This window comes from Polyodon spathula, chromosome 34 (genome assembly GCF_017654505.1).
Source record: "Polyodon spathula isolate WHYD16114869_AA chromosome 34, ASM1765450v1, whole genome shotgun sequence".
Classification (NCBI taxonomy): Eukaryota; Metazoa; Chordata; class Actinopteri; order Acipenseriformes; family Polyodontidae; genus Polyodon; species Polyodon spathula.
Window position 1 is genome coordinate 1,797,990 of NC_054567.1, and position 25,161 is coordinate 1,823,150.

Here is a 25,161-nt window from a genome sequence, read left to right on the forward strand (position 1 = left end):
GATATATAATCCATTAAATCATATTTTAATCTGCCACTTGCAACATCCACCCTGATCAGATGAATGGCCCTGTTACTCCAATACTTAAATCACATATCTGCCAAAATGAGAGCCTGTTAAATTGAAATCATTTTGGATTTCAAGATATGATTCCAGAACAACGGTGTTGCAATGCTCTCCATTACAAAATGGAAACACACTTGTTAGCTCAAAGGATTTGGATACACAGTATTAGATCTCCAACTCCGTTATCTCTATTACAGATATGGTTGTGATCTTTGAAAAGTCTCCCCCCATAAATTCTTCAAGGTCACAGGAATAAAGCAAAAGAAAGTAAGAGTAAGACTTTAGTTTATGAATGATTCCATTCATATACAGTACATCTGTTGCCATCAGTAAAGCCCTCTCCAGAAAATACACCTTCCATTTAATTCTCTCAGCCATCCTTATTATTTTGTTTAATTTAAAAATAAACTAACTCTATTTAAATGAAGCATATCCAATAACACCTTTAAGGGAAGGACAATATTCGGAAGTGACAGAAGCATTGTGGGTGCCGTGGTTGATGTTGTATTTGGAGATGCATGCACACGTCCAAGAAGCACTACAAATGCCACACAATTATAGTCAAACCAATGGGTTCCGTTGTTTGGTAATGATTAGTTAAGTGCTGTTGTTTTTAAAAAGCATGTAAACAAACTGAAACCCATTTCACAGCCATGATCTAATGGTTATGCTATGCATGTCCCATGCTGTACCAGTATTGTCTGTGATTTCCCCTGCTCTCACAATACTGTCATATATTTTTACCATGGTATATTGTAATATATGGCTAGGTGGATTTTTGACTCTTACCCCTGCCCTTAAATGTGCTTGCAAATAAGTGGAGAGGCTGAGTGTAGGGAAGCCATGGGCAAGAGGCAGGGTTAGAGTGAGTCCCCTGGCAGAAGCACACTTTGTTTCATGTATTCTGATACAGGGAAATATAATTCCGCAAGGGCTGCCTGAGGCTCATGTGATGACCCCGCCCCAGAAGAACACTCTCTGCTGTAGCTAGAATAGAACTGAAAGCAGGTGACTGTTTGTATTCGGAAATGGCCACAGAGTATTTGTTCTTTGCTTAAACTCTTTATGGTTAAATGTTGCTTTCAGGCAATATAACATTTATGTGTTTGTTTATTTGTTTATTCAGTGTTACTTACTGCAGAAGTTGGTTTCTGGTTTATCTGGTAAGGTGTAGCTGTGAGAAGAGACAGGAACTTTTTCAGCAAAAAAAAAACAACAGAAAAACAAAAAAAAAATAAAATAAAAGCATTTGTGTATGTAGGGTAAATGTGGGAATTACATTTATAGAAGAAACAGGGATCCCTTGAAATAACTTAGTTTAACCCCGGACAGAGGTGTCTCAAGAGGATTGTGAAAGTGGTGATGATTTAAAAAAAATGTTACTGATCTTTTGAACCTTCTTTATATATATATATATATATATATATATATATATATATATATATATATATATATATATATATATATATATATATATATATATGTCTATAGATTTTCTTCAGCTGCCCCATCTTCCATGTTAATGTCCCCTATTCTTTCTGTGCTGGACAGAGTGCCGTTCCTAAGGTCTCCAAATACAACAGCTTTACTGAATGGAGCAGAGTTGCTTTTTTCCCTTGTCCAACCCCAAGAACACAGGGTTCTCCACAATACCCGTAGCAGAGGGAGAGGTATAGCATGTGTGTCGCTCTTTCCAGGAACCTTCAGAAATGTTTCATGGTTAAATCAGCAGCCAAACCCAACAATAAAGGGAGAAAAAATACCTTAAACTAACCTTAATCCAAACATGAACAGTATTCTATCATTTCCGAACTGTGCAGCATTTTTTTGTCACTTTAGATCTAGTTGTACTTCAATGAGATCTTAGACGGGAAGGTTTTTATGAGACTGTTCCAATTGTGACCACTAGGGGGATCAGTGTACGGTTCTTGAAAAATAGCAAAAGCACAGTCCCAAGTCAGAAACACTCAGAGAAAGAAAACAGCCGACAGGGTTACCTGTGACTTCCCACTTTGCCAAGAAAACACAAATCGTCTAAACTTCAAATTTCAAAGCTACTGTCTAGAAAGCCATTCCAAGCAGCCCGCAACCAAAGCGGATTCGCACCAGCACAGCTCTGCAAGTGTTTTCTGTTTGCAGCAGATCAATGAAGATTCCTGATGCTTAGGGCTGCGACTCACTCTTGCATTACTGCAAGATGATTTTGTGAATTGAAACTTTTAATCTCAGAATGAACTTTAGAAAAGGCATCCTGGTGTCCCGAGAATTTCTTTTTTTTACGAAGTGGAGACCGATCTGTGACTAATGTTGACATGTTTTCCTAATGTAAGTTTGGTTATCTATAGAGGTTTTAGAAGAAAAACAAATCTCAAAAGTGCATTATTGTGAGCTTTCAACAAACTGATTGATTGCATTCTGAGTCATTCTCCAGTTTGATGGGGTCTATTCAATTGGGAAGGTGGAGCACTGGGAGAGATTAGCATATTCCCTTTCCCTCAATCTGTGTTCAAGCGTGTCTTGCTTACTTTTCGCTTAAAGAGGGGCAAGAAGAGGGGGTCTTGGCTGACATTATAAAGGAAAAATAACAGCATCGCCTTCTTGGTTTGCAAAGGATCTGCGTCTTCACAAGCTGCTATAAAACCACAGGCAACAACGGGGGAAGACCCTCAGAAGCGTTTAGTGGAGATAACACATATTGAGATTTGTTTTTCCTTTTTTGAAAATGAAACTTTGGACTTTAGTCCCCTTGTTCTTTTGGTTCTTGGTTTTAAACCTGGCTGTGGGATCCGAGTGTGGGGCACCTCGGAGAATGGGGAGGTCTAAAAGGGATTTGGTGCGCGTAAGGGACGCTAGCAACTCCTTCCAAGGGGCTTGTGCCACCAGGTTGCCCCGGGGCAAACGATCATTGCCCGGAATGGATCGGCGATTGCTCCGCCAGCACCATCGCTCCTCCCCGCCAAAAGAGAGCTCTCCCAGCCGGGGCAAGGCTGTTTATTTTACCGGGAAAGGGGACCAGCTGCGGTTAAAGCCGAGTACAGAGATACCAAGAGGAAATTTCACACTCGAAATGTGGATTAAACCCGAAGGAGGGCAGAGATCTCCGGCAGTAATTGCAGGTATGTGTTGTCAGTTGAAAGTAACATTTTCTCTGTTTACCAATGAATTGATGCGATTTACCTAAACCTCCCAAAGTGTTCCCAATTTTAAAAGTGACATTAACATAGTAGGCTACGTTCATTACTACACTCATATCGTTTAATAGACTTATTGTTTCATATTATTCGAGAGATCGCTTACAATTATTATTATTATTATTATTATTATTATTATTATTATTATTATTATTATTATTATTATTATTCGTATGCAATTTCAAGTTGCAGTACATGTCGAAATTGAAAACATGCCGTGCTGCACAACATAATATTTTATAATGTGAAATGTATTATTATTATTATTATTATTATTATTATTATTATTATTATAAGTGGAATTTTTGAAAGAAGTAAAATACTCCGTTAGGTAGAGTACTAGGTGATGTGTATTCATATTTGTCAGCGCATTTCCTATTATTTGTTTTATTGATTGCATTAAGATACAAGTCACATATTTGCCGCCTTATATCCATTCTAAAAGTAAGTAGCTGTATCTCAACCAACGAACTGGTAAACTGCAGGATGCACACATTTTATTAAAACATGACGAATTTTATTTATTTATTTATTTACAAGTGTGTTGCTCTGGATTTTCCGAGGACATTCAGAAACATTTTGTAAACAGGAAGGTTTTTCATGCACGCTTACCTTTTTAACCTTCCTGCAGTACTTCGTATTATTCACAAGCAACACACTAAACCCGCACTTACTGTCAGATATATAAAATACATACAACAAATGCATAAAATGTGAAAAAAACAAACAAAAAAAAACTGGTGCAGCAAAACGTTTTTGCAACGTTTCAAAAAGAAAAAGTGACTACATCGACTGTGTTTTTACACTTCTTAATTAATTTAGTCGAAAACCTAGTGATTTATATCATATATATATAATATATATAGATATATATATATATCTATATTATATATATTATATATATATATAGCTGAATGACTTACTGATACCTCAGAAGATACAAAAAAAAAAAAAAAAAAAGAGCGTTGCAGAAATATCTCTGTATGGTGGATTGAGAAGAAGAAGGTGAACTTCACTGAATTTGTTATGTGAATATGTATTATTGGAGACTGATCACGGTGAAGGCAACAGCAGGTCAGTCCCATTCCTCCGCTCTTTCCCGGCAGCTTTGGCAGAGCTTTGGAGGTGAGGTGCGAGTTGTTGTTGTTGTTTTGTGTTATCACAGTAGTGGGTTTGGTTTGTGGTTCTGACTGGATTCTCGTGGAAATGTAGCTACGTCATGCTAGCGCTTGCTGATTTGCTGTGAGGGAGAACAGAGTTTCAGATGCGCTTCAGTGTGCTTGCGCAGAATCCCGATTTCGGCGTCTTGCTCTTTTGCTCTTTGATGTTTTGCTCGGTGCATTACTGAATCTTAAAGCAGCTGTACCGCCCCCCAAATAAAAGCATTAACTACCAGATTCCGCTTGTAAACCGCTCCATAGCGCAGCGTAGTATTTAAAAGGGCAATGACGAAATCTGGGTTGTTTTCATAGGGATTACCCATCGACGGGATGCAATATATGGAATTATATGACATGGACTAGGGGAGTGACGCTTGATTTGGATGTGTTTTAGGGGGTAGATATGCGATAATTTAATACTTGGAACTTAACGATTTTGTCATTTGCAGGCTAGTTTGAGCATGTGTTTAAATTCGACGTGTAATACCATTTTATTGGAAATTATATGTCGCATAAAATGCCTGCAATAAATTTATGACGATTAATTGTATGTACATTAAACAATTACTTTCAATATTGGAGGGGAGAAGAAGGGTTATAGTTTACACAATTTACCAGTCGAGAGGAGAGTACTGCTACAGGCGACACTGTTTCCAGATACAGTAGCAGACTTTGTTGCATGGCCTACACTACATAGTTTCAGATCCGTTACCTTTTGCAACATGAGTGTTTTAAATCACAGTCAATTTAGAAAAAACTGTGATTTGTGGTCATTCGCATTCGTCGACGTTTGTTTCCAATCATGACTTGATTTCAGAATGTGTCGTTTCTGATTCGAGCTGATACTAATGTACATGTTACCGGATCTGAGTGATGGCGCGTAAACCGACAGGTTGACTTTAATAGCAGTGGTTACATGAATGGTATGTGGGCGGTACGTAGAATAGAAGGGGCGTGTCTTTTTGGTCTTTAAAGAGTGAAAGTTGTTTGGTTTTCCTTTTCATCCCCCCGGCTGCCAACAGAGAGCGTAATCCTCACTTAACAGGCACACACAACACACTGAGGCTGCGCGTTAGGGATCGTCATGCAATTTCCAGCTTTGTATAAAGGGAACAAATTGTGTAGTTTTCCACATACCACGTTTTCTTTAATAAATAAGACATATTTTTGTAATATTACTTCTAACAAGTATTATTTTGTCTATTTGTGCACTCCTGTTTATTCATTGATACGTGTATATATTTGTTATCAATAGTTAGTGTATACTGTAGAATTTTAATTTAGTAAAAAGAAATGGAGGGCGTCCCTAATGCTATAATAATTTGTGGTCTGTTTGTTTCTGTTTCTAGTTGTGCTTTTCTTTTCAAAAATACACTGTACAACAATATTGTTATTAGCCTACAATTTACTTTCTAAACGATCGTGTCTAGCATTTTAGCTTATGATATAACTTCACATATTCACAGCCCTTGTTATTTATTATTTTCAGACCTGTGGCAATACAGTAGTATTTATGTGTAAATACGCATTTTGTTCTATGTGCATATGACTTACAGTGGGCAGGTACAGTACTTGGTTTTTCGTCGGGGCGTGGCTCATTTTAGCCTCTTTTGTGTTGTTGTTTGCGTGCTGGTTTTGTTATTGCGACTAGAGAAATGTTTCGAATTCCATGAATACACGAAGCAGTCACAGTGTCTTCTCAGGTCAACCTCTCAATGACGCGCAATGTTAAAACACTTCACCCGAGCCTTTGAATGGATAACAGGACCTCATTTATTAAATAAGCCTTTTCAATCGGGTTTGACAACAGTATATGTATTGCAGATAGAGACACCCTGCTCTACCAACACTACAGAGGTGGGATGACTGTTGCCTGTTTACTTAACCTTGGCCAAATCAGTTTGAGCAATCAGCGCAGCGTCTTAGCAAAATGGTAAAGGGAGCAATCAGCGCAGCGTCTTAGCAAAATGGAAAAGGATGAGCCTGGAACTCAAACCTGAATATGTGTGTGTGTGTGTGTGTGTGTGTGTGTGTGTGTGTGTGTGTGTGTGTGTGTGTCAGTGTAAGGATCTATTTCTTATGGGCACGACACCATTGACATCATCAAATTATAACCCCATGTGTCCCAGGCTATATATGCTATTACTTCACATGGCTTCTGAAGATTCTCTTTCCCTCTTTCGGATATGCCCTCCCTTTACAGCTTAACCGTTAACTAATTTCAATAATAACTTAATGAGGAAGTTGTTTATATTGTATATAATCAGCATTTCAATTTCCAGTCTTCATTTACTTTGGAAGTAAAATAAACTTGAACAAAGAAATTAAGGGAAAAGGGAAATAAAAACCTCCTCAGACTATGGGATGGCAGACCGGGCAGGGCGCTATGTTGAAGAGTAGTGTGAATGCTGACTCCTGTGTTGTAACTGAAGCCCTGTGTAGGTCATACAGAACACTGAAAGGGTTTATAGTCACACTATTTCATTCTCCACACATTGTAAACCAGGACTGTATAATTGTCTTAACAAACCTCAGCCACTGTTGGCATTGTCGGTGTCTGTTTTACCAGTGCTTTATAGTTTGAATACTCTGAGTGCACAGCAAGCTATACAGTGCTTTATAGTTTGAATACTCTGAGTGCACAGCAAGCTATAGAGTGCTTTATAGTTTGAATACTCTGTGCACAGCAAGCTATAGAGTGCTTTATAGTTTGAATACTCTGTGCACAGTAAGCTATACAGTGCTTTATAGTTTGAATACTCTGTGCACAGTAAGCTATACAGTGCTTTACAGTTTGAATACTCTGAGTGCACAGCAAGCTATACAGTGCTTTATAGTTTGAATACTCTGTGTACAGCAAGCTATACAGTGCTTTATAGTTTGAATACTCTGAGTGCACAGCAAGCTATACAGTGCTTACCAGTTTGAATACTCTGTGTACAGCAAGCTATACAGTGCTTTATAGTTTGAATACTCTGAGTGCACAGCAAGCTATAGAGTGCTTTATAGTTTGAATACTCTAAGTGCACAGCAAGCTATACAGTGCTTTATAGTTTGATTACACTTGTGCTGAAGCTGCCCTTTGCTTTGCTCAGCACATGGGAATGGAATGTTTAAGCTTGATTGAGCCTGCAGTGTGCTTGTTGAAGCAGAGGATGTGTGTCTGGAGCGCCAGCCTTCGTTTATATTGGGTGCCCATTCTTCCCGATTGCAGTAAAGAGCTTGAGAGTAGCAGAGTAGTGACTGAGCTGCAAGGCACTCCTATTCTCGTCAGATCCATTCATACTTACCCACTCTCTGATCATTCCAAGCACCCGAGGGCCTCCTTTCATCAGTGTCACAATATTTGAAGCACACCTATTTGCTGAGAACAGAATGGAGATTACAAGGCGGGACATGTTTTCTTGTGTATAGGATTTGAATCACTGCATTTGATTTGAAGGAGGTACAGGTCTCTCCACATACTAAGGTGAAAGGCAGGTCAGCAATTGTAAACTAGTTGGGTAAACGCTAAATTAAAATGTTACTATTATTATTATTATTATTATTATTATTATTATTATTATTATTATTATTATTATTATTATTATGAGATCATATTTCCTGCAGCAACGTCATGTGTAACAGGCATTAGGGAACTTGTTGCCCAAAGGAAACTATGTGGGGTAAGGTGAGGTCCTAAAGTAAATAACATGTGCAAAACATCAACAGCGAGACGAGTGAGTCACAAGATTGCTGTTCTTCGATTAATGTCAGGTAAATCTGACAAGTAAAACAGTGTATAGATGAGCTTGTAGCAGGAATCGTGTGCTTATTTGCATCACATCACCACCAGTCGCCAGTGGCTCCGTTGCCACAGTAAAAAGAGCAAAACAAATTCATTAACAGCTGTCATCGTCATAGAAGGTGTGCTTTCACCTTGCAAAACTCAACAAGCATTTCTTCAGGCCTGTGCTGCAGTCTGGTGTCGAGGGATAAGCTTGTACAGAATGTTCTGTAGCAGTGGATTTTGCTAAGACTCGATAGTGGTAATTCCATAAATGTTAACTTTGTGTGTGTTGTGCACAGTGCAATTCCAATCCATCCTTCTTAACTTAACTCACTGTGCACTGCTGAGGTTGATACATCCAGCTCACCTGCATTCAGATTGTGGGCTGCTGTGCATATTGATTGGCTCCTTTCACTGGTCACGATCTTCCGCAGACCTCCTCCAACTTGCAAATGATTATTTTTTACTGTAATGTGGTGCGCATCATACTTTGTTTTCCAGTTTATTCAAAACTGAACCATTTTTGAAATGTGTAAATCGTTTCCAGCATGAGCAATACATGGAGAAGGGAAAATGGTGGCAATGTGGAAGCTTGTAAAATCTATTTGGTTTTGTTGCTGCAGGTTTCTTCAGAATCTGAGCCTATACTTTTATGGGGAGAATGCAGCAGAGCAGGAAAGTTCCTGCAGTGTTACTTTAACTGTACTAGCAGTACATTTTTTTTTAAGCTAATCATCCTTAGTCTTATTCTATAAATGTTTCACACCACTTTAGAGTAGCATTTCAATAGACTTGAGTCAAAGTCACCTGCCATAGCACTGTCAATGTGCAGGGCTACCTTCACCTACCAGCGTGGCACGGATTTGAAAAGGCGAGTTTGCAAAATTTGGGAAATGTTGATCACTGATTATTCTCATTGCTTACTGATTTCTACAAGAAAGCTGTGCTTTCCAGAATAGCCCATTCCTTGTGGGATGCCATCAATGTGTTCAGTCCTGGACAGGAAGCAAGAGGCTGCGATCGGCCCTCTGTCAAAGTCAGTCAGATGTGCTATCCTGCCCGTTGACTTGCAGCAAGGAGATGCCACAGAATACAAGGATTTGTATATATCACAGAATACAAGGATTTCAATTGACTTACTAGTTCTCAGTGACAGACAGGTCATGTACACAAATATGTGTACAGATGGCATGTTTTAGTGTGGAATGCAGGACACCCTTCAAATCCGCAGTGCAAGTCATGTTCAGGTGCCAGTGTGGAACGCAGGACACCCTTCAAATCCGCAGTGCAAGTCATGCTCGCAGATGCCACTGTGGAACTCAGGACTCCCTTCACATCCACAGTGCAAGTCTTGCTCTCAGGTGCCAGGCGGCAGGCTTCCCAGCCTCATAAACATCACAACATCTCTTGCTATAAGAGTGTGGGTGGTTCAGAAGGTGTTCCCTTTGGATCACAGAAAGCATTCCGGATTTCCCTCTGGAATCCTCCACTCGCTTGGCATCAGCTGGGGCTGGGTTTTATCTCTGTTTGTTATTTGCCACTTAGCGGTTGCATTGCAGGATATCACAGATTGTAATTTTGCAGACTTTATGGCACAATTTGTTTTATAGTAACTGGCAGTGTGTGTGGATACAAGGATAGGATGTTGATTGAGCACAGCAGCTGCTCCCATCTCTGTTCACCCTTTAGGATGCTGTGATTGTAAAGCAGCCTTCTGAAATAGAAGACAAATCACACTTTATTCGAGGCCCAAATACTCATCACGTAAGTAGGGCTTTCCAAAAATGACTTTACCCCATTCCTCTCGCTGTGGTTTAACACTGGTGTGTGTCTACCCTGCAGCAACAACTATACTGTTTCTGACATGATACTTTACTGTTTAAAATGCTAAACTAACACATCCTCATGGTACCTGTACAAAACGTGATACAGATGGTAGAGGCAAAGGTTTGTAATGTAACTTCTGGGGTGTATTCTACATGAGAATGTAGACAGTTATTTAAGCCCAAACTGTTTCATTTCTTACGTCTTTATTACCTCATTTTGCCCACAGTTCTTGTTATTCCTCCAGGTCATTCTTTACCAGGCTGAAATCACTTTTAAAAGCTGAATTTAGAAGTTTCAAGTGTGGTGGTTTCACCACTAGGAGTGTGCAGCGGTACTTTCTGACCCCTCTGAAACTGTGTTTTCTAAATAGAGATTTTCCCTTTTCTAATTGTTCTCACAGTTGCAGTGGGGGATGGATTACAGTTGCACACTCCTAATGCTTTATTGCTTTAATGCTTCTTTCTTCAGAAACAGCCCCTTTGGTTCAGGTGCCTGTGCTGTGGACTACACTTTTGAAAACAATTGTAAATTACTTAACCTAAATATGTCACCCTCACTTACTTCTGCCTAGCAGATTGAAGCGTGTGTTTCTTTTCAACCTTTCTACCAGTGATAGTAGACTAATACAGTCTTAACACTGTCTGTTATTTAGTGTCCTATTGGGGGCCTCGTGTCCAGAGCTGCAGCTTTTACCTGCAGTATATTCAGGCTTTCTGTGGTGAAATGCACTGCTCAACACTGCTATACCCTATTCTGAAAAGTTGTAGCACATTTCTTTTTCACAAATAAAAAATGCATCCAAAATGCAACTCCTCCATTTAATTTAGAAGCTTAGTAGTGGCATAGGTTTAAGTTGTTTGTTATTTGTTTTATAATGAAATGGCAAATGGTGGTGGTGTGTGAGTGTGTGTGTGTGTGTGCGCGCACGTGCATGCGTGCGTGCGTGCGTGGGTGTTGATTTATTTTGTGTGTGTTTTTGTTTCTCTCCCAGACTCTTTCACATGTGTACCATGTTTGTATGACAGTTGTCATAAGTTAAAGCATGGAAGTACTAGAGCATTGCTTCCCAACCTTTTTCAAAGGAGGGACCACCTTGGTGTTTGGATTTTTCCCACGGACCACTTAGTACATGTAGAAAGTATTTATATAAGGTACATAATGCAGTGAGATCCCTGGGCTTGAATCTTCACTGCCAGGACAGTAAGGATTGTTTTCATTGAAAGATGCTGAATGCTTTGCAGATAAATGGAGTCTCAAGAGTTTTGTTTGACAAAACCTCCTGACAAATAATGCCCTGGGGCTCGGGCTGTCCTTGGATCCAGTAAATGTGAATGCCAGTGCTGGTCCCGCAGCTGTTACCTCGTGAAGTGAATTCATCTCTCCATTTCTAACACAGTGTACCCTATTGCACTCACTGAGTCGCTCACTTCGAAGATGAGGTGGGTGGGAAGCAATTTGAAAAAAAAAAAAAAAAAAATGATTGGAGAGTGTACAGGATGTTACCACTTGTGGTGGGCTGTGATGTGTAAATGAAACAGGATTGGTGGCGCACAGTCAATAGGATTTATAGCATTTTGGTTCAATATGGTATGCCTTCACAGGGATAGGTCGATGGTAGGACGGAACCGGAAATCAGCCATCTTGGGGAAAGAGCATAGCTACAGGACTGCTGAACGGCTCTATTGTTGTCAGCTGTGTTGTGTGCTGTGATTGGATAGAGTGTGACTGCTCTATTGTGATCAGCTGTGTTGTGTGCAGTGATTGGATAGAGTGTGGCTGCTCTATTGTGATCAGCTGTGTTGTGTGCTGTGATTGGATAGAGTGTGACTGCTCTATTGTGATCAGCTGTGTTGTGTGCAGTGATTGGATAGAGTGTGACTGCTCTATTGTGATAAGCTGTGTTGTGTGCAGTGATTGGATAGAGTGTGGCTGCTCTATTGTGATCAGCTGTGTTGTGTGCAGTGATTGGATAGAGTGTGACTGCTCTATTGTGATCAGCTGTGTTGTGTGCAGTGATTGGATAGAGTGTGACTGCTCTATTGTGATCAGCTGTGTTGTGTGCAGTGATTGGATAGAGTGTGACTGCTCTATTATGATCAGCTGTGTTGTGTGCTGTGATTCGATATAGCGTGGCGCCGCACTGGTCACAGGGAGGAGTTTAGCAGTACAAAAGGGACGCAGCTGCATGAGTTCAGTCACTTACACTGAAACGTGACCCAGCCGGAGCGCTTTTTTTTTGTTTGTTTTGTTTTGTCAGACGAAGACCAGAGGAGCTGAAGCTACCAAGCAAGCACAACCACCCGGAGTGCTTGCACTGCCACAGCACAGCCACCTGGACTTTCCCTTTAAGCACCTGCACTGCCACAGCACAGCCACCTGGACTTTCCCTTTAAGCACCTGCACTGCCACAGCACAGCCACCTGGACTTTCCCTTTAAGCACCTGCACTGCCCCAGCACAGTCACCTGGACTTTCCCTTTAAGCACCTGCACTGCCCCAGCACAGTCACCTGGACTTTCCCTTTAAGCACCTGCACTGCCACAGCACAGTCACCTGGACTTTCCCTTCAACACCTGCACTGCCCCAGCACAGTCATCTGGACTTTCCCTTCAACACCTGCACTGCCACAGCACAGCCACCTGGACTTTCCCTTTAAGCACCTGCACTGCCACAGCGCAGCCACTTGGACTTTCCCTTTAAGCACCTGCACTGCCACAGCACAGCCACTTGGACTTTCCCTTGGAGCACCTGCACTGCCCCAGCACAGTCATCTGGACTTTCCCTTTAAGCACCTGCACTGCCCCAGCACAGTCACCTGGACTTTCCCTTCAACACCTGCACTGCCACAGCGCAGCCACTTGGACTTTCCCTTGGAGCACCTGCACTGCCCCAGCACAGTCACCTGGACTTTCCCTTGGAGCACCTGCACTTTCTGTCCAGGTGGCTGTACTGGGTCATGTTTCAGTGTAAGGGGCTGAACTCACGTAGCTGTGTCCCCTTTGTACTGCTAAACTCCTCCCTGTGATCAGTGCAGCACCACGCTCTATCCAATCACTGCACACAACACAGCTGATCACAACAGAGTTGTCATGCTCTATCCAATCACTGCACACAACACAGCTGATCACAACAGAGTCGTCACGCTCTATCCAATCACTGCACACAACACAGCTGATCACAACAGAGCCGTTCAGCAGTCCTGCAGCTACACTGATATCCGGTTCCGTCCTACCATCAAGTCGGCCTATCCCTGTGAACATGTACCACAAACATTACTTAGCACCCTTCCTAGTCAGGAGGTTTATTTGCATTCATTCTCTCCCCTTCAGAAGGACACTTAGTACTACCAAGATGAGTTGTAATTATTTTTATATAATGGGGCAAAGTCCTTGGAACACTAACATCTACATCTACACTAACATCTACCTTGATCGTCATTTCTTACTTTCAGGAATTATTCTCCAGGACAAAACTACTGCAGTTTAATTGGGGACTGTGGCAGTGTGACCCGCCCATGTGTGTATTTTGTGTTATGTGTTGCGTGTGGTGTGTTAATGTTGGTTTATAGGTATTGATATAAGTGGGTCTGTGTAGCATGAGTGATTTAAAATATATAGTTGTATTTAGGCACAGGGATTACATAATCACTTCAAGTGCATTTAAAGTATTTAATAGTATGTGAGCACTGGGATTGCAAAAATGAGTTCACATGCCAGGATTCAAGTGAATAATGAATCAGTAATTGAATCCCAGCACAACAGTATAGATGCACATTTCACTCAATTGGGTTCAGGGCGAAGGAACGGGAGTGAGGAGGTAAAAAAAATAAGCACCATACTTGTTTGTGTTTAGTGTTTGTGCCCTGTTTGTTAGTGTCTGTTCGTTTTGTTTGTATTTTATTTTGGCCTCAAATGCCATGTTCTGTTTTGTTCACCCTTTTATTTTCTGCGTGTTAATAAACGCACTGAGCTCTGCAGTGTGTCAGTTTCACTTCCCACGCCTGCCTGTCTGTGTACTCCTTTTTGGCCTGTCTTCACCCCTACAGCCAGCCTGTTCACACGTGGTGTCAGAACCGGGACAACAGCGCCTTCAAGACTCAGGCCAGGAAGAGTAAAAAAAAAGGGCAATAGCAGAAGATGCCATCAGGCTGCGGGACTGGATCCAGGACAATGCTGGGCTAGAGGCCCAGTCTATGCCCATAGTCGTCCGGGTCCTGTGGCTGATGGACAGGGAGTGATGGGAGGCGTATGAGAGGGAACACATCCCAAACGCCCTGGAGAAAGGTGTGGAGTTGGTCCTCTGCTACCTGGAGGCAGCCATAAAGAGAACAGCAGCCCAGGTAGCAGGGTCTCCAGTGCAAGAGGGCGAAGCCCTGCTGTCTCCAGCACCTGGAAGGGGGGAGCACAAGCATCCAGCATCCAGACGGGAGGAGCATGAGCGTCCAGTGCCCAGACGAGGGGAGCACGAGCGTCCAAAGCCCAAGGGGGAGCTGTTCCCACCTCCACTGCATGAGGGAGAGCATCAGGAGCTGCCACTGCCTCCACCATCTCCAGCACCAGAGAGAGAGCAGCAGGAGCTGCCACTACCTCCACCACCTGCAGCACCAGAGAGAGAGCAGCAGGAGCTGCCTCTGCCTCCACCACCTCCAGCACCAGAGAGAGAGCAGCAGGAGCTGCCACTTCCTCCACCACCAGAGAGAGAGCAGCAGGAGCTGCCTCTGCCTCCACCACCTCCATGAGAGGGAGAGCAGCAGGAGCTGCCACTTCCTCCACCACCAGAGAGAGAGCAGCAAGAGCTGCCACTGCCTCCACCACCTCCAGCACCAGAGGGAGAGCAGCAGGCGATGCCTCTGCTTCCACCGCCAGAGGGAGACTATCTGCAGCTCCCATCACCACCCGGGGATGCCTGCACGTCACCAGTTGGGGATGCCTGCACATCACTGCCTGGGTATGCCTGCCCTGGAGGTAGTTTGCTGCTGACCTCCAGGGATTTGCCAAAGTTGGAGTAGCCAGCCTTGGCGCTGCCAGCACGCCTGCTGACAGCCTCACTGTTAGCAGCATTTCTGCTGCCAGAGTGTGGGACCCAGCTGTGAGCTTTCTCGCGGCAAGCGTCAGCAGTTACGCTGCCAGCATTGCCGGCAGCAGTGTGACTACTGGCAACATTGCCGCCTATGAACCCCTTGAAGTCCCTGTTTTTGGCCCAGGACTTTAAGTAAGACTTCTGGGATTTTAAGGCAGTTGAGGCCATGTGTGTTGCGCACAAGGGGGGAGGTATGTGGCAGTGTTCCCCGCCCAGTGTGGATTTTGTGTTATGTGTTGCATGTGGTGTGTTAATGTTGGTTTACAGGTATTGGTGCATGGGATATAAATGGGTCTGTGTAGCACAAGTGATTTAAAATATATAGTTGTATTTAGGCACGAGGATTGCATAATCACTTCACATGCATTTAAAGTACACTCACCCCTGGTTCTATCGCCCCTCGCTATACTGCAGATTCGGATATATCACGGTCCTGGAGTTGGCTCCACATTTTTGTCTAACTGCACATGCCTTAGCTGCACTATACATGTACAATTTCACTTAAAATTAGTGTTCCTTTTATTTCGTACTGCACATCACAAACTAAAATATACAGAACAATTAAAAACAAACAATTAATATTGTATTGTTATCATATACGCACGCATTGCACAATAGCATAAAGCAAATTAAACATCTACTTGCTGAACCGTTTTTTTAAGCAATGCACTAGCAAAAGTCACAGGGCAGTGATGTCGGCTCCCTAGCAACAAGCCCCCTATGTTGTGAATGGATTCTTTCAATGCTACGGTTGGACATTTGAGAAAGGAGAGGAAGATTCCTGAAATTAATTGGAGACTTAAGTTGATGAGAAGCAATTACCCTCCATAGTATGAGTTAAAACGGTGTGCTGCTTTTTATATGAAAAATGAGAAAAAGCGGTGGGCTGCATAGAGGATTTATACTGGACCTTGACTTCCCTGATAAAATGAGGGAGTGGTTGTACAGCATTTGTTATTAGCCTATTTGTTTTTCTGTGGGTCTCTCGCTATATCATGGCCCTCAATATATAGCGAATTTGTATTGGACCCTAACACTCATGATACATCGAGTGGCTGGTGTATTTAATAGTATGTGAGCACTGGGACTAGTTCACATGCTGGGATTCAAGTGAATAATTAATTAGTAATTGAATCCCAGCACAACAGTGTATATAGATGAAAGTTTTACTCACTCCTTTGATATTTTTTTATACCCATCCCCTGATCTGTGCCTTTCAACAACTTTGTCCCGGAGTTCTTTTGAAAGTGCCTTGGTGCTCATGGTTGAGTCTTTGCTTTCAAATGCACTACCCAGCAGAGGGAACCTACAGGAACTACTGAATTTATCCTGAAATCATGTGAATCACTACAGTTTAACACAGGTGGAGGCCACTTAACTTGGTGTGTGATTTTGAAGGTGATTGGTTACACCTGAGATAATTTAGGATTGCAATTACAATGGGGGTGGACACTTATCCAACCAAGCTATTTCAGTTTTTATTTTTAATTTTCTACAAATTTCTAGAATATTTTTTTCACTTAGAATTTGTGTGGTAGGATGTGGCGATAAATGAAAAAAAAAAAAAAAAAAAAAAAAAAAAACAATTTTAATGATTTTAATTCTACGCTGTAAGGCAACAAAAGGTGAACATTTTGAAAGGGGGTGTAGACTTTCTATAGGCACTGTATAGGCACTGTATGTGTGTATGTATATAGCACATTAAATGTCGTTGCTTCCACGGCCCACTCAATTTGGGAACCCCTGCTTTAAGGCCTTGGTTTATATTGGATTCCAGTTTTGCTTTTTAGTTATAGAACAGACCAGTTAAATTTTTTTTTTTTTTAAAGTGCCTTTTTGTGGGAGAGTGATTATGATTTATACTGTATTTAACCTATATTTAACCATTTAATAGAGAAAAGTGTAAGGTACTGCACGCAGGAAATAAAAATGTACATTATAAATATCATATGGGAGATATTGAAATTGGAGAAGGAATCTATGAAAAAGACCTAGGAGTTTTTGTTGACTCAGAAATGTCTTCATCTAGACAATGTGGGGAAGCTATAAAAAAGGCTAACAAGATACTCGGATACATTGTGAAAAGTGTTGAATTTAAATCAAGGGAAGTAATGTTAAAACTGTACAATGCACTTGTAAGACCTCATCTTGAATATTGTGTGCAGTTCTGGTCACCTCGCTATAAAAAAGATATTGCTGCTCTAGAAAGAGTGCAAAGAAGAGCGACCAGAATTATTCCGGGCTTAAAAGGTATGTCATATGCAGACAGGCTAAAAGAATTGAATCTGTTCAGTCTTGAACAAAGAAGACTACGTGGCGACCTAATTCAAGCATTCAAAATTCTAAAAGGTATTGACAGTGTCGACGCAAGGGACTTTTTCAGCCTGAAAAAAGAAACAAGGACCAGGGGTCACAAATGGAGTTTAGAAAAAGGGGCATTCAGAACAGAAAATAGGAGGCACTTTTTTACACAGAGAATTGTGAGGGTCTGGAATCAACTCCCCAGTAATGTTGTTGAAGCTGACACCCTGGGATCCTTCAAGAAGCTGCTTGATGAGATTTTGGGATCAATAAGCTACTAACAACCAAACGAGCAAGATGGGCCGAATGGCCTCCTCTCGTTTGTAAACTTTCTTATGTTCTTATGTTCTTATAAAAAAGCCCTTGCAAATTACTAGCCCTTCCTTTATGTAATATCCTGTATGTTCTAATATTCCCCACCTCACTTTCCTGCAATCAGGCTTGAGAATTTTCAGATGTCATTATTGCTGAAATAGTTCATAAGCATGGTAAAATAAAGATCTAGCAGAAACAGCAATAGAGAACAGGAGAGAACACCCAGCATAGGAAATTAAACAGTTAAAAAATTAAATCTAAGGAAAATGCAAATGAAGCAACCTTGAAGCTAAACAATCAGGAAGCTTGTTTGTAAAAATGCTGTCTACAGAAGTTAACTTGGATTTTTTTTTACCTCCCCTCACATGAACTCTGCTAAATTGGCAGGGTAGATGGTATTCATGAGACTGCAGGTATCTCCATTGCAAACAAACCACAGTCAAAGCATCAATGAGAGAGAGAGGAGGAGAGAGAGAAGGGGGGCAGAGAGGGGAGAGGTAGAGAGAGGGGAGAGAGAGAGGGGAGATAGGGAGAGAGAGAGAGGAGGAGAGGAGGGGGACAGAGAGGGGAGAGATAGAGAGAGGAGAGAGAGAGAGAGAGGGAGAGAGGAGGGGGCAGAGAGGGGATAGGTAGAGAGAGGGGAGAGAGAGAGGGGAGATAGGGAGAGAGAGGAGAGAGAGGAGGGGGACAGAGAGGGGAGAGGTAGAGAGAGGGGAGAGAGAGAGAGAGAGGGAGAGAGAGAGAGGAGGAGAGGAGGAGAGAGAGAGAGGGGAGAGAGAGAGAGGAGAGAGGAGAGAGAGGAGAGGAGAGAGAGAGAGAGAAGCAGAGCGGGGATATCATCTCTCTAGCCCCTCTCTCTCTCCCCTCTAGATCCGGGCTCGCCCCCTCTCTCCTGCCCCCCTGTCTCTCCCCCTCTACCTCCCCTCTGATCGCTCTCTCTCTCAGACTGACCCATCTCTGCTCTCCTCCTCTCTCCTCCCCCCGTCTCTCCCCATCCCCTCTCCCATCAAGAGAGAGGGGAGAGAGAGAGAGAGAGAGAGGAGGGGAGAGAGAGGGAGAGAGGAGAGAGAGGGGAGAGAGAGAGGAGGAGAGAGAGAGAGAGAGAGAGACTCCTAGTAGGGGGAGGGAGTATCTCCCCCTCTCCGAAGGGGGAAATAGAGGGGGAGAGGGGGAGAATTGGAGAGAGTGAGAGAGGGTGAGGGAGGGGGAGAGAGGGGGAGAGTGAGAGGGGTAGAGAGAGAGTGTGAGGTGAGGGGGGGGGGGGAGAGACCTGCCCACAGCACCCTGTACTACAACACATCAACTTTCAGCTTCATCTTTAAAGATCACTTTGGTCCACTACCAAAGGTGCTTTCAGGAGCACATGGAAACTTTCATAACTTACATAAAATGCTCAATCAGAAATATAAGGTAAAACAATAAGAAACTTTTGTCTACTTAGACTTATCATTTTACCTCTATTCTCCATATTTACAAAACATTTGTGCTGAGTTTACACCAAAATATCACTCTCAAAGCTTCAAGTACAAGTGAAGTCTGGAAAATGTTATCAAAATACCAAGGGGTTTGTGAGAATGCTGCATGCAGTTATACTAATGAGAAGTAAGGAAATGAGTGCTTACCCCTATATCAAAGTAGAAGGGGAGCTGTTCATAACAGGCTTGCTAGGGAATTGATGCAAATAGGTAATTGGGGAGTATTTGTAGTTCTGAATATTTAAGAGAATGTTTCAGTTTTGGTAAAATCAGTGGGAAAAATGTTTTTTCCAATTGAAATGTGGTACCCATTTCCAAGTACAGTTTTGGAAGAGTAACTAGGGAATATTCATCCAAAAGTGGCAACTGGAGCATTCAGCAGCTAAGAATTAAGAAATCAATGAAATTTCTAATGAGCAGTCCTTTAAAAACAGTTTTAAATTGCAGCTCTCTTTAAACCCCATGTCTGTGTTTACAGAGAAACAAGCTGCTGGTGAGCACAATGTATTTCAGGTAAATCCTACAATCTGTCTTGTTTAGAGGGCCTTTCAGAATCAAGTGCAGGTCCCCATACTCCTGTTCATGTAGCATAGGCTGCATTGGATGACATATTGTAAAAAGCACTTTGCATGTCTGTGTGCAGAATGCTCCAGCATGCTGGTAACACTGAGTTGTGTTTATACTGAAAAATATAGAGTAAGGGCTTTATGGCAAGGTGTCTGCCTTCTGAGAACGTAGGTACTGTAGGGGCAAAGAGGGTTTTATCTGACCCTTAATCATACCGTAGACACTTATAGCTTTGTTTTCATGTAGACCACTGAAGTTATCGTACTGCCCCGTTAAGCTTATTTAGTCTGTAATGATTGAATGGGTTACATTGCTTTAGCATGGCAGAATTATGACAGGTGTTTACATAATGGACCTAAAGGCATTTCAGCACACCCCTTCCACATGAGCAAACCAGTTGACAGATGTGTGCTTTTTTGTAGCAGGCAGATGCAATCTAAATACATTTCAGAAAAGCCTTTATCTGTGTTTCAATTTTCCTGCCTGTCTTTATTAGATGATTAACTGACTAAGGAAGAAATCAGGCTCTCTGTCCATCCAGTCAATAGCCTGTGGCGAGGGAGCAATAATCCGGACTGAGTTATTTATTTAGCTGGGGGTGGTGGTGGTGGTGGGGGTTAAGATGATCCCTGGATCGTGGATATTATATTACACTTACACTATATATTATAATACACTTACACTATATATTATATTACACTTACACTATATTGTATACAGAAGATATCTGTGCTAGGGCCTGGCCCAGGGTAGAAAGTTACCAGCTCTATTAAGCCCCACTGGCATGCCGGGTGTCATGTGGGTCGGCTCCGTGATTTCCACACTGCTTTTTGAAGAAGCAGGGTCGACCTGGGTGACAGAAGCAAGGTCACAATGCCCCGGAAGCAGCAATGACCACCCTTTCATCTGTTCAGCTTCTCTGAAGTGGGTCGCTGCCGACCTGGGTACGAGCCAGATTGGTGGTTTCACACTGCGTGGGATTGTGACCCTGGGAGGAGTGCCACTGTGAAAGGGGCTTTACACAGAAGGCTTTGTACTGGGAGAGATGGGGAGCTTTGTTCCAGTTGTAGTATTGTACCTTACATTAGTCCAAAACCCAATTGAAAGCTGGTTGCTCATCCATGGAACTGTCCAAACTATAAACGTGTAAATTTTTAATTTGTATTTTTTGGAAACACTTTTTCACCAACCTCATTTGAAAACACGAGAATGACTGCAAGCCAACATCAGTAATAATGATTTATCTTAAACCAAAAAGTTACACCCCAAGTAGAATACTTTAATTAGTTATCCCAGCTAATGAAGACCTACGATAAGTACAACCACCCCCGTCTTTCTCAGACCTGGATCCCTGCCCTGCCACTGGTATAACTTGCTCTACTATCTCAGTTTATGTAAATCTTTCAGTGGAATCTCTATTTGTACTGCTAAAGTATACACTCTACAGAGTAGGGTCTGATGCTATCTCACTGTTGGGTTTGTTCCAACCAAAGAGATTGCATGTCAATTTCATGTGTGTACAGTAAGTGCTAAGAACTGCTCTGCCTGGCACTTTATCATTGATGAAATAAATGTCTATGTTAAAGAGTAAAAGTTTAAACATTACACATTTTATTTAGTTTTTTATGGTGATAACGAGGGGCACACAGTTACATTTTTTTTGTTTTGCTGGTTAGTTCCAAAAAATCTCATTTCATATGTAAAAACACATTACCTTCCTGAACTTGACATATGCTTTCCAAGCGAAACAGGAAAAGGGGGTTTCGGAGCCCCTAGCAAAATAAAAATTTGCAGAAAAGTACCCTTTTTGCTTTTTAACTTCCCCTCCGGTGAGGTACATTTCAAGAAAGGCGACTGAATGTTCACGTAACCTTTGGTCTGTTGATACTAGACCACACTGTTAGAGAACTGAGAAGAGCAGTTGGTGGTTTTGGAGTGTGCAAAGGACTCTGCACAAAGCAAGACAAGCACGCCAGTTTCCAGTTTTGGCTCGTGAACGTGTTGAGAAAACAAGATCAGCTCGGGGTTGCCAGTCGCTGCTCCCACTTTTTAAACGTTTCACAAGACTGCAATGTTTTGGTCTGCCGGTTTTATTCCATATATATGCACATAAAATAAACCACCTGCTACTGTGGATAGCATTGTTATGGTTTATTAGCTTTTTTTCTTTTACATTAAACATAACCATAAAACAATTGTATTATGTTAACGATACTATTAAGTATTTTAGAGTCCATATCATGTTAAGTTGATTTGCTAAACAGACAACTTAATTGTCTTTACTGGTGAAAAATGGTCTATAAACCAGTGTTTTTTTTTTTTTTTTTTTTTTTTTTTTTAATGTCATGGCACAGAATAACATTATAGTTTACTCTATTCTATTACTGATTGTTTTTTGTAGTAAACCTAACCAGTTGCATATAAAGCAATTATTTTCTGTAATGAGAAAGTTTCTGCATTCTTGTTGCACTTAGTGATCCTTGTCAGGTGTCTTGATAGTACAAGTCCATGTTTCACAATTTACCTAAACTTAACACCCGATCATTAACCTCCTAGTCTAGTAAAGATAACCATGTGGCCCAGTACTTACAGACTCTTGTGTTTTGTTTGGATGCAGGGCTGTATGACAAATGCTCCCATACCTCCAGCGACCGAGGATGGCTTCTTGGAATACAGGCAGTCAGTGAGCAGGGCAACAGGGACCCACGTTTCTTCTTTTCCTTGAAAACAGACCGAGCCAGGAAAGCAACTGTCATCACTGCCAACCAGAGATACCTTCCCAACCAGTGGACCCACCTGTCGGTGACCTACAGTGGGCATCAGATGAAGCTCTTTGTGAATGGGGCCCAGGTGGCTGTGAGTCGGGAACAAGTAGGGGAAATATTCAGCCCTCTGACCAAAAAATGTAAAGTCCTCCTAATCGGAGGGAATGCTTTGAATCACAACTACAGGGGCTACCTGGAGTATTTGAATCTGTGGAAGACAGCACGGACTCACAAGGAGATAGCTGCGGATATGAAGAGTCATATCTGGGAGCAAATGGATGATCTACCTGAACTCATTCTTCACGAGAACTTCCAAAAAATAGCCAACAAGTGGGTGAACGTCAAAGATGGAGGCTACCCGTTGGCAGAGGAGAGTAGCGTGAGCAGTGGGATGTTGGATACCACCCTAGAGCCCCCCGTGTGTGGGCAGACAGTCTGTGACAACGTGGAGGTCATCACCAACTACAACAAGTTCTGGAGCTTCCGCAAGCACAAGGTGGTCCGCTACCGGGTTGTGAACTTGTACGAGGATGAGCATCAGAGGCCGACCGTCACCAAGCAGCAGATCGACCTGCAGCACCAGCACCTGGTCACTGCCTTCAGCAAGCATAACATCACCTGGGAGCTCAGCGTATTGGATGTCAGGAACTCCTCCCTGAGGAACCGCCTCATTCTGGCCAACTGCGACATCAGCAAAATCGGGGATGAGAATTGCGACCTGGAGTGCAATCACACGCTGACGGGATTTGATGGAGGGGATTGCAAAAGGCAATGGTACATGCGCTACTCCAAGAAGTCTGGCAATGGGGTGTGCGACATGGAGTGCAATGTGGAGCCACATAATTACGATGGGGGGGACTGCTGCAATCCCAACATCACAGACGTCACCAAGACCTGCTTTAACCCCATGTCCCATCTCAGGTATAGTTCCAGTTTTTATATTCCAGCTCTTATATTTAAAAGCTTAATACTAAGTTTAACTTCAATAGCTACAAAGGCTATGGATATAATGTGTAGAAATGTAAGAACCAGAGAGGCCTTATGTAAATGGGAGTAACTACTGGGTATGTCTTTACTGCATTTTTTCAAATTAAAAAAGGCTGCTCCTTGTCATTCTTGTGGCTTTGACGCAAAAAGTGCAGGAGTATTAACTTGAGAAAACACGTATTGCTTAAGTTGGATATGTTGAAGCCTAAAATGAAGAACTCAATTGCAGCTGTAATGAGGACTGGCAAGAGTATTAGACCTCTCTCTCTCTCTGGTTGATGTAATTATAAACAAGATTTAAGAAAGTTTTCACCTGCCATTTGAAGGAAGTGTTGAATTGCTGATGGTAGTGCTGATGGGTAACATGTTAACAGTGCATCACATTGGTCTTGAGTTACGATGACTCTGGCACTGGGCTGGAGCTCCTTGGCTCTTGAGCTACTATGACTCTGACACTGGGCTGGGTCTCCTTGGCTCTTGAGCTACGATGACTCTGGCACTGGGCTGGGGCTCCTTGACTCTTGAGCTACGATGACTCTGGCACTGGGCTGGGGCTCCTTGACTTGAGCTACGATGACTCTGGCACTGGGGCTCCTTGACTTTGGAGCTACGATGACTCTGGCACTGGGCTGGGGCTCCTTGGCTGTTGAGCTACAATGACTCTGGCACTGGGCTGGGGCTCCTTAACTCTTGAGCTACGATGACTCTGGCACTGGGCAGGGGCTCCTTGGCTCTTGAGCTACGATGACTCTGGCACTGGGTTGGGGCTCCTTGGCTCTTGAGCTACGATGACTCTGGCACTGGGCTGGGGCTCCTTGACTCTTGAGCTACGATGACTCTGGCACTGGGCTGGGGTTCCTTGGCTCTTGAACTATGATGACTCTGGCACTGGGCTGGGGCTCCGCGGGTTGGGGCTCCTCGGGTTGGGGGACCGCGGAGCACTGGATGTTTCGGAGGGCTGTTTATTGTGAACTACCTTGAGATGTCATGTGTTTGGTGGTTGTTGTATGCACCAGTAGAACACACTGCAGTATTCTGAACCGTTTTCTGGTTTGAACACTGCCCATCAGGTGGTGCCAAAGGGCTGCTGTGTGGTATGAACGGAAATGGACGTGGGAAAGCAAGAGCTTTTTGTTTGCATTACAAGAGTGTTTCCAGTTGGCATTCTATTAACAGTTGAAAGTTGTGTTTACGTTTCCCGCCAGTTTGTTTTGTTAAAGGGCTATTCCTCCAGCTTTTTAGTTGCTGTTATCTGTGCAGGTTGCTATACAAAGCGAGTGTGTTGGAGGTCTACAGTGGTAGGTAAATTGCTTGGGTTTTAATATATAACTCGATTACTGTGGTTTATGAATTGAATCATTGATGCATTCTCATCTAAAATTAAAAAAGGCAATTCAGTCATTTTCTTTAGAAACTGGCTTTGACAGACCAAGTGTTCAGGTTGAATTGGACCCCATCTCAATTTAGTTTCGTGTGAATCAATATGCCATCAATTAAAAAACCATACACAACATTTACATAACCAGGACACCCAGCATAGCAACCGCATTGTAAATAATGTACTTCCGATCTGTTATATATATGTGTGTGTGTGTGTGTGTGTGTGTGTGTGTGTGTGTGTGTGTGTGTGTGTGTGTGTGTGTATGTAGGGTCCCCGAAT

At 42.6% G+C, this 25,161-nt stretch overlaps 1 protein-coding gene across 1 annotated transcript in view; it reads left to right on the top strand.

The window, feature by feature from the left end:
- The first annotated feature begins 2,077 nt into the window (after positions 1 to 2,077).
- The window catches only part of LOC121303634 (pappalysin-1-like), a 188,830-nt gene continuing 165,746 nt past the window's right edge, over positions 2,078 to 25,161 (top strand). The window contains exons 1-2 of the mRNA XM_041234437.1: positions 2,078 to 3,182; positions 22,367 to 23,435. Of these exons, the coding sequence (XP_041090371.1) occupies positions 2,789 to 3,182; positions 22,367 to 23,435 (1,463 nt within the window). The 5' untranslated portion in view covers positions 2,078 to 2,788. The remainder of the gene's footprint in view (positions 3,183 to 22,366; positions 23,436 to 25,161) is intronic.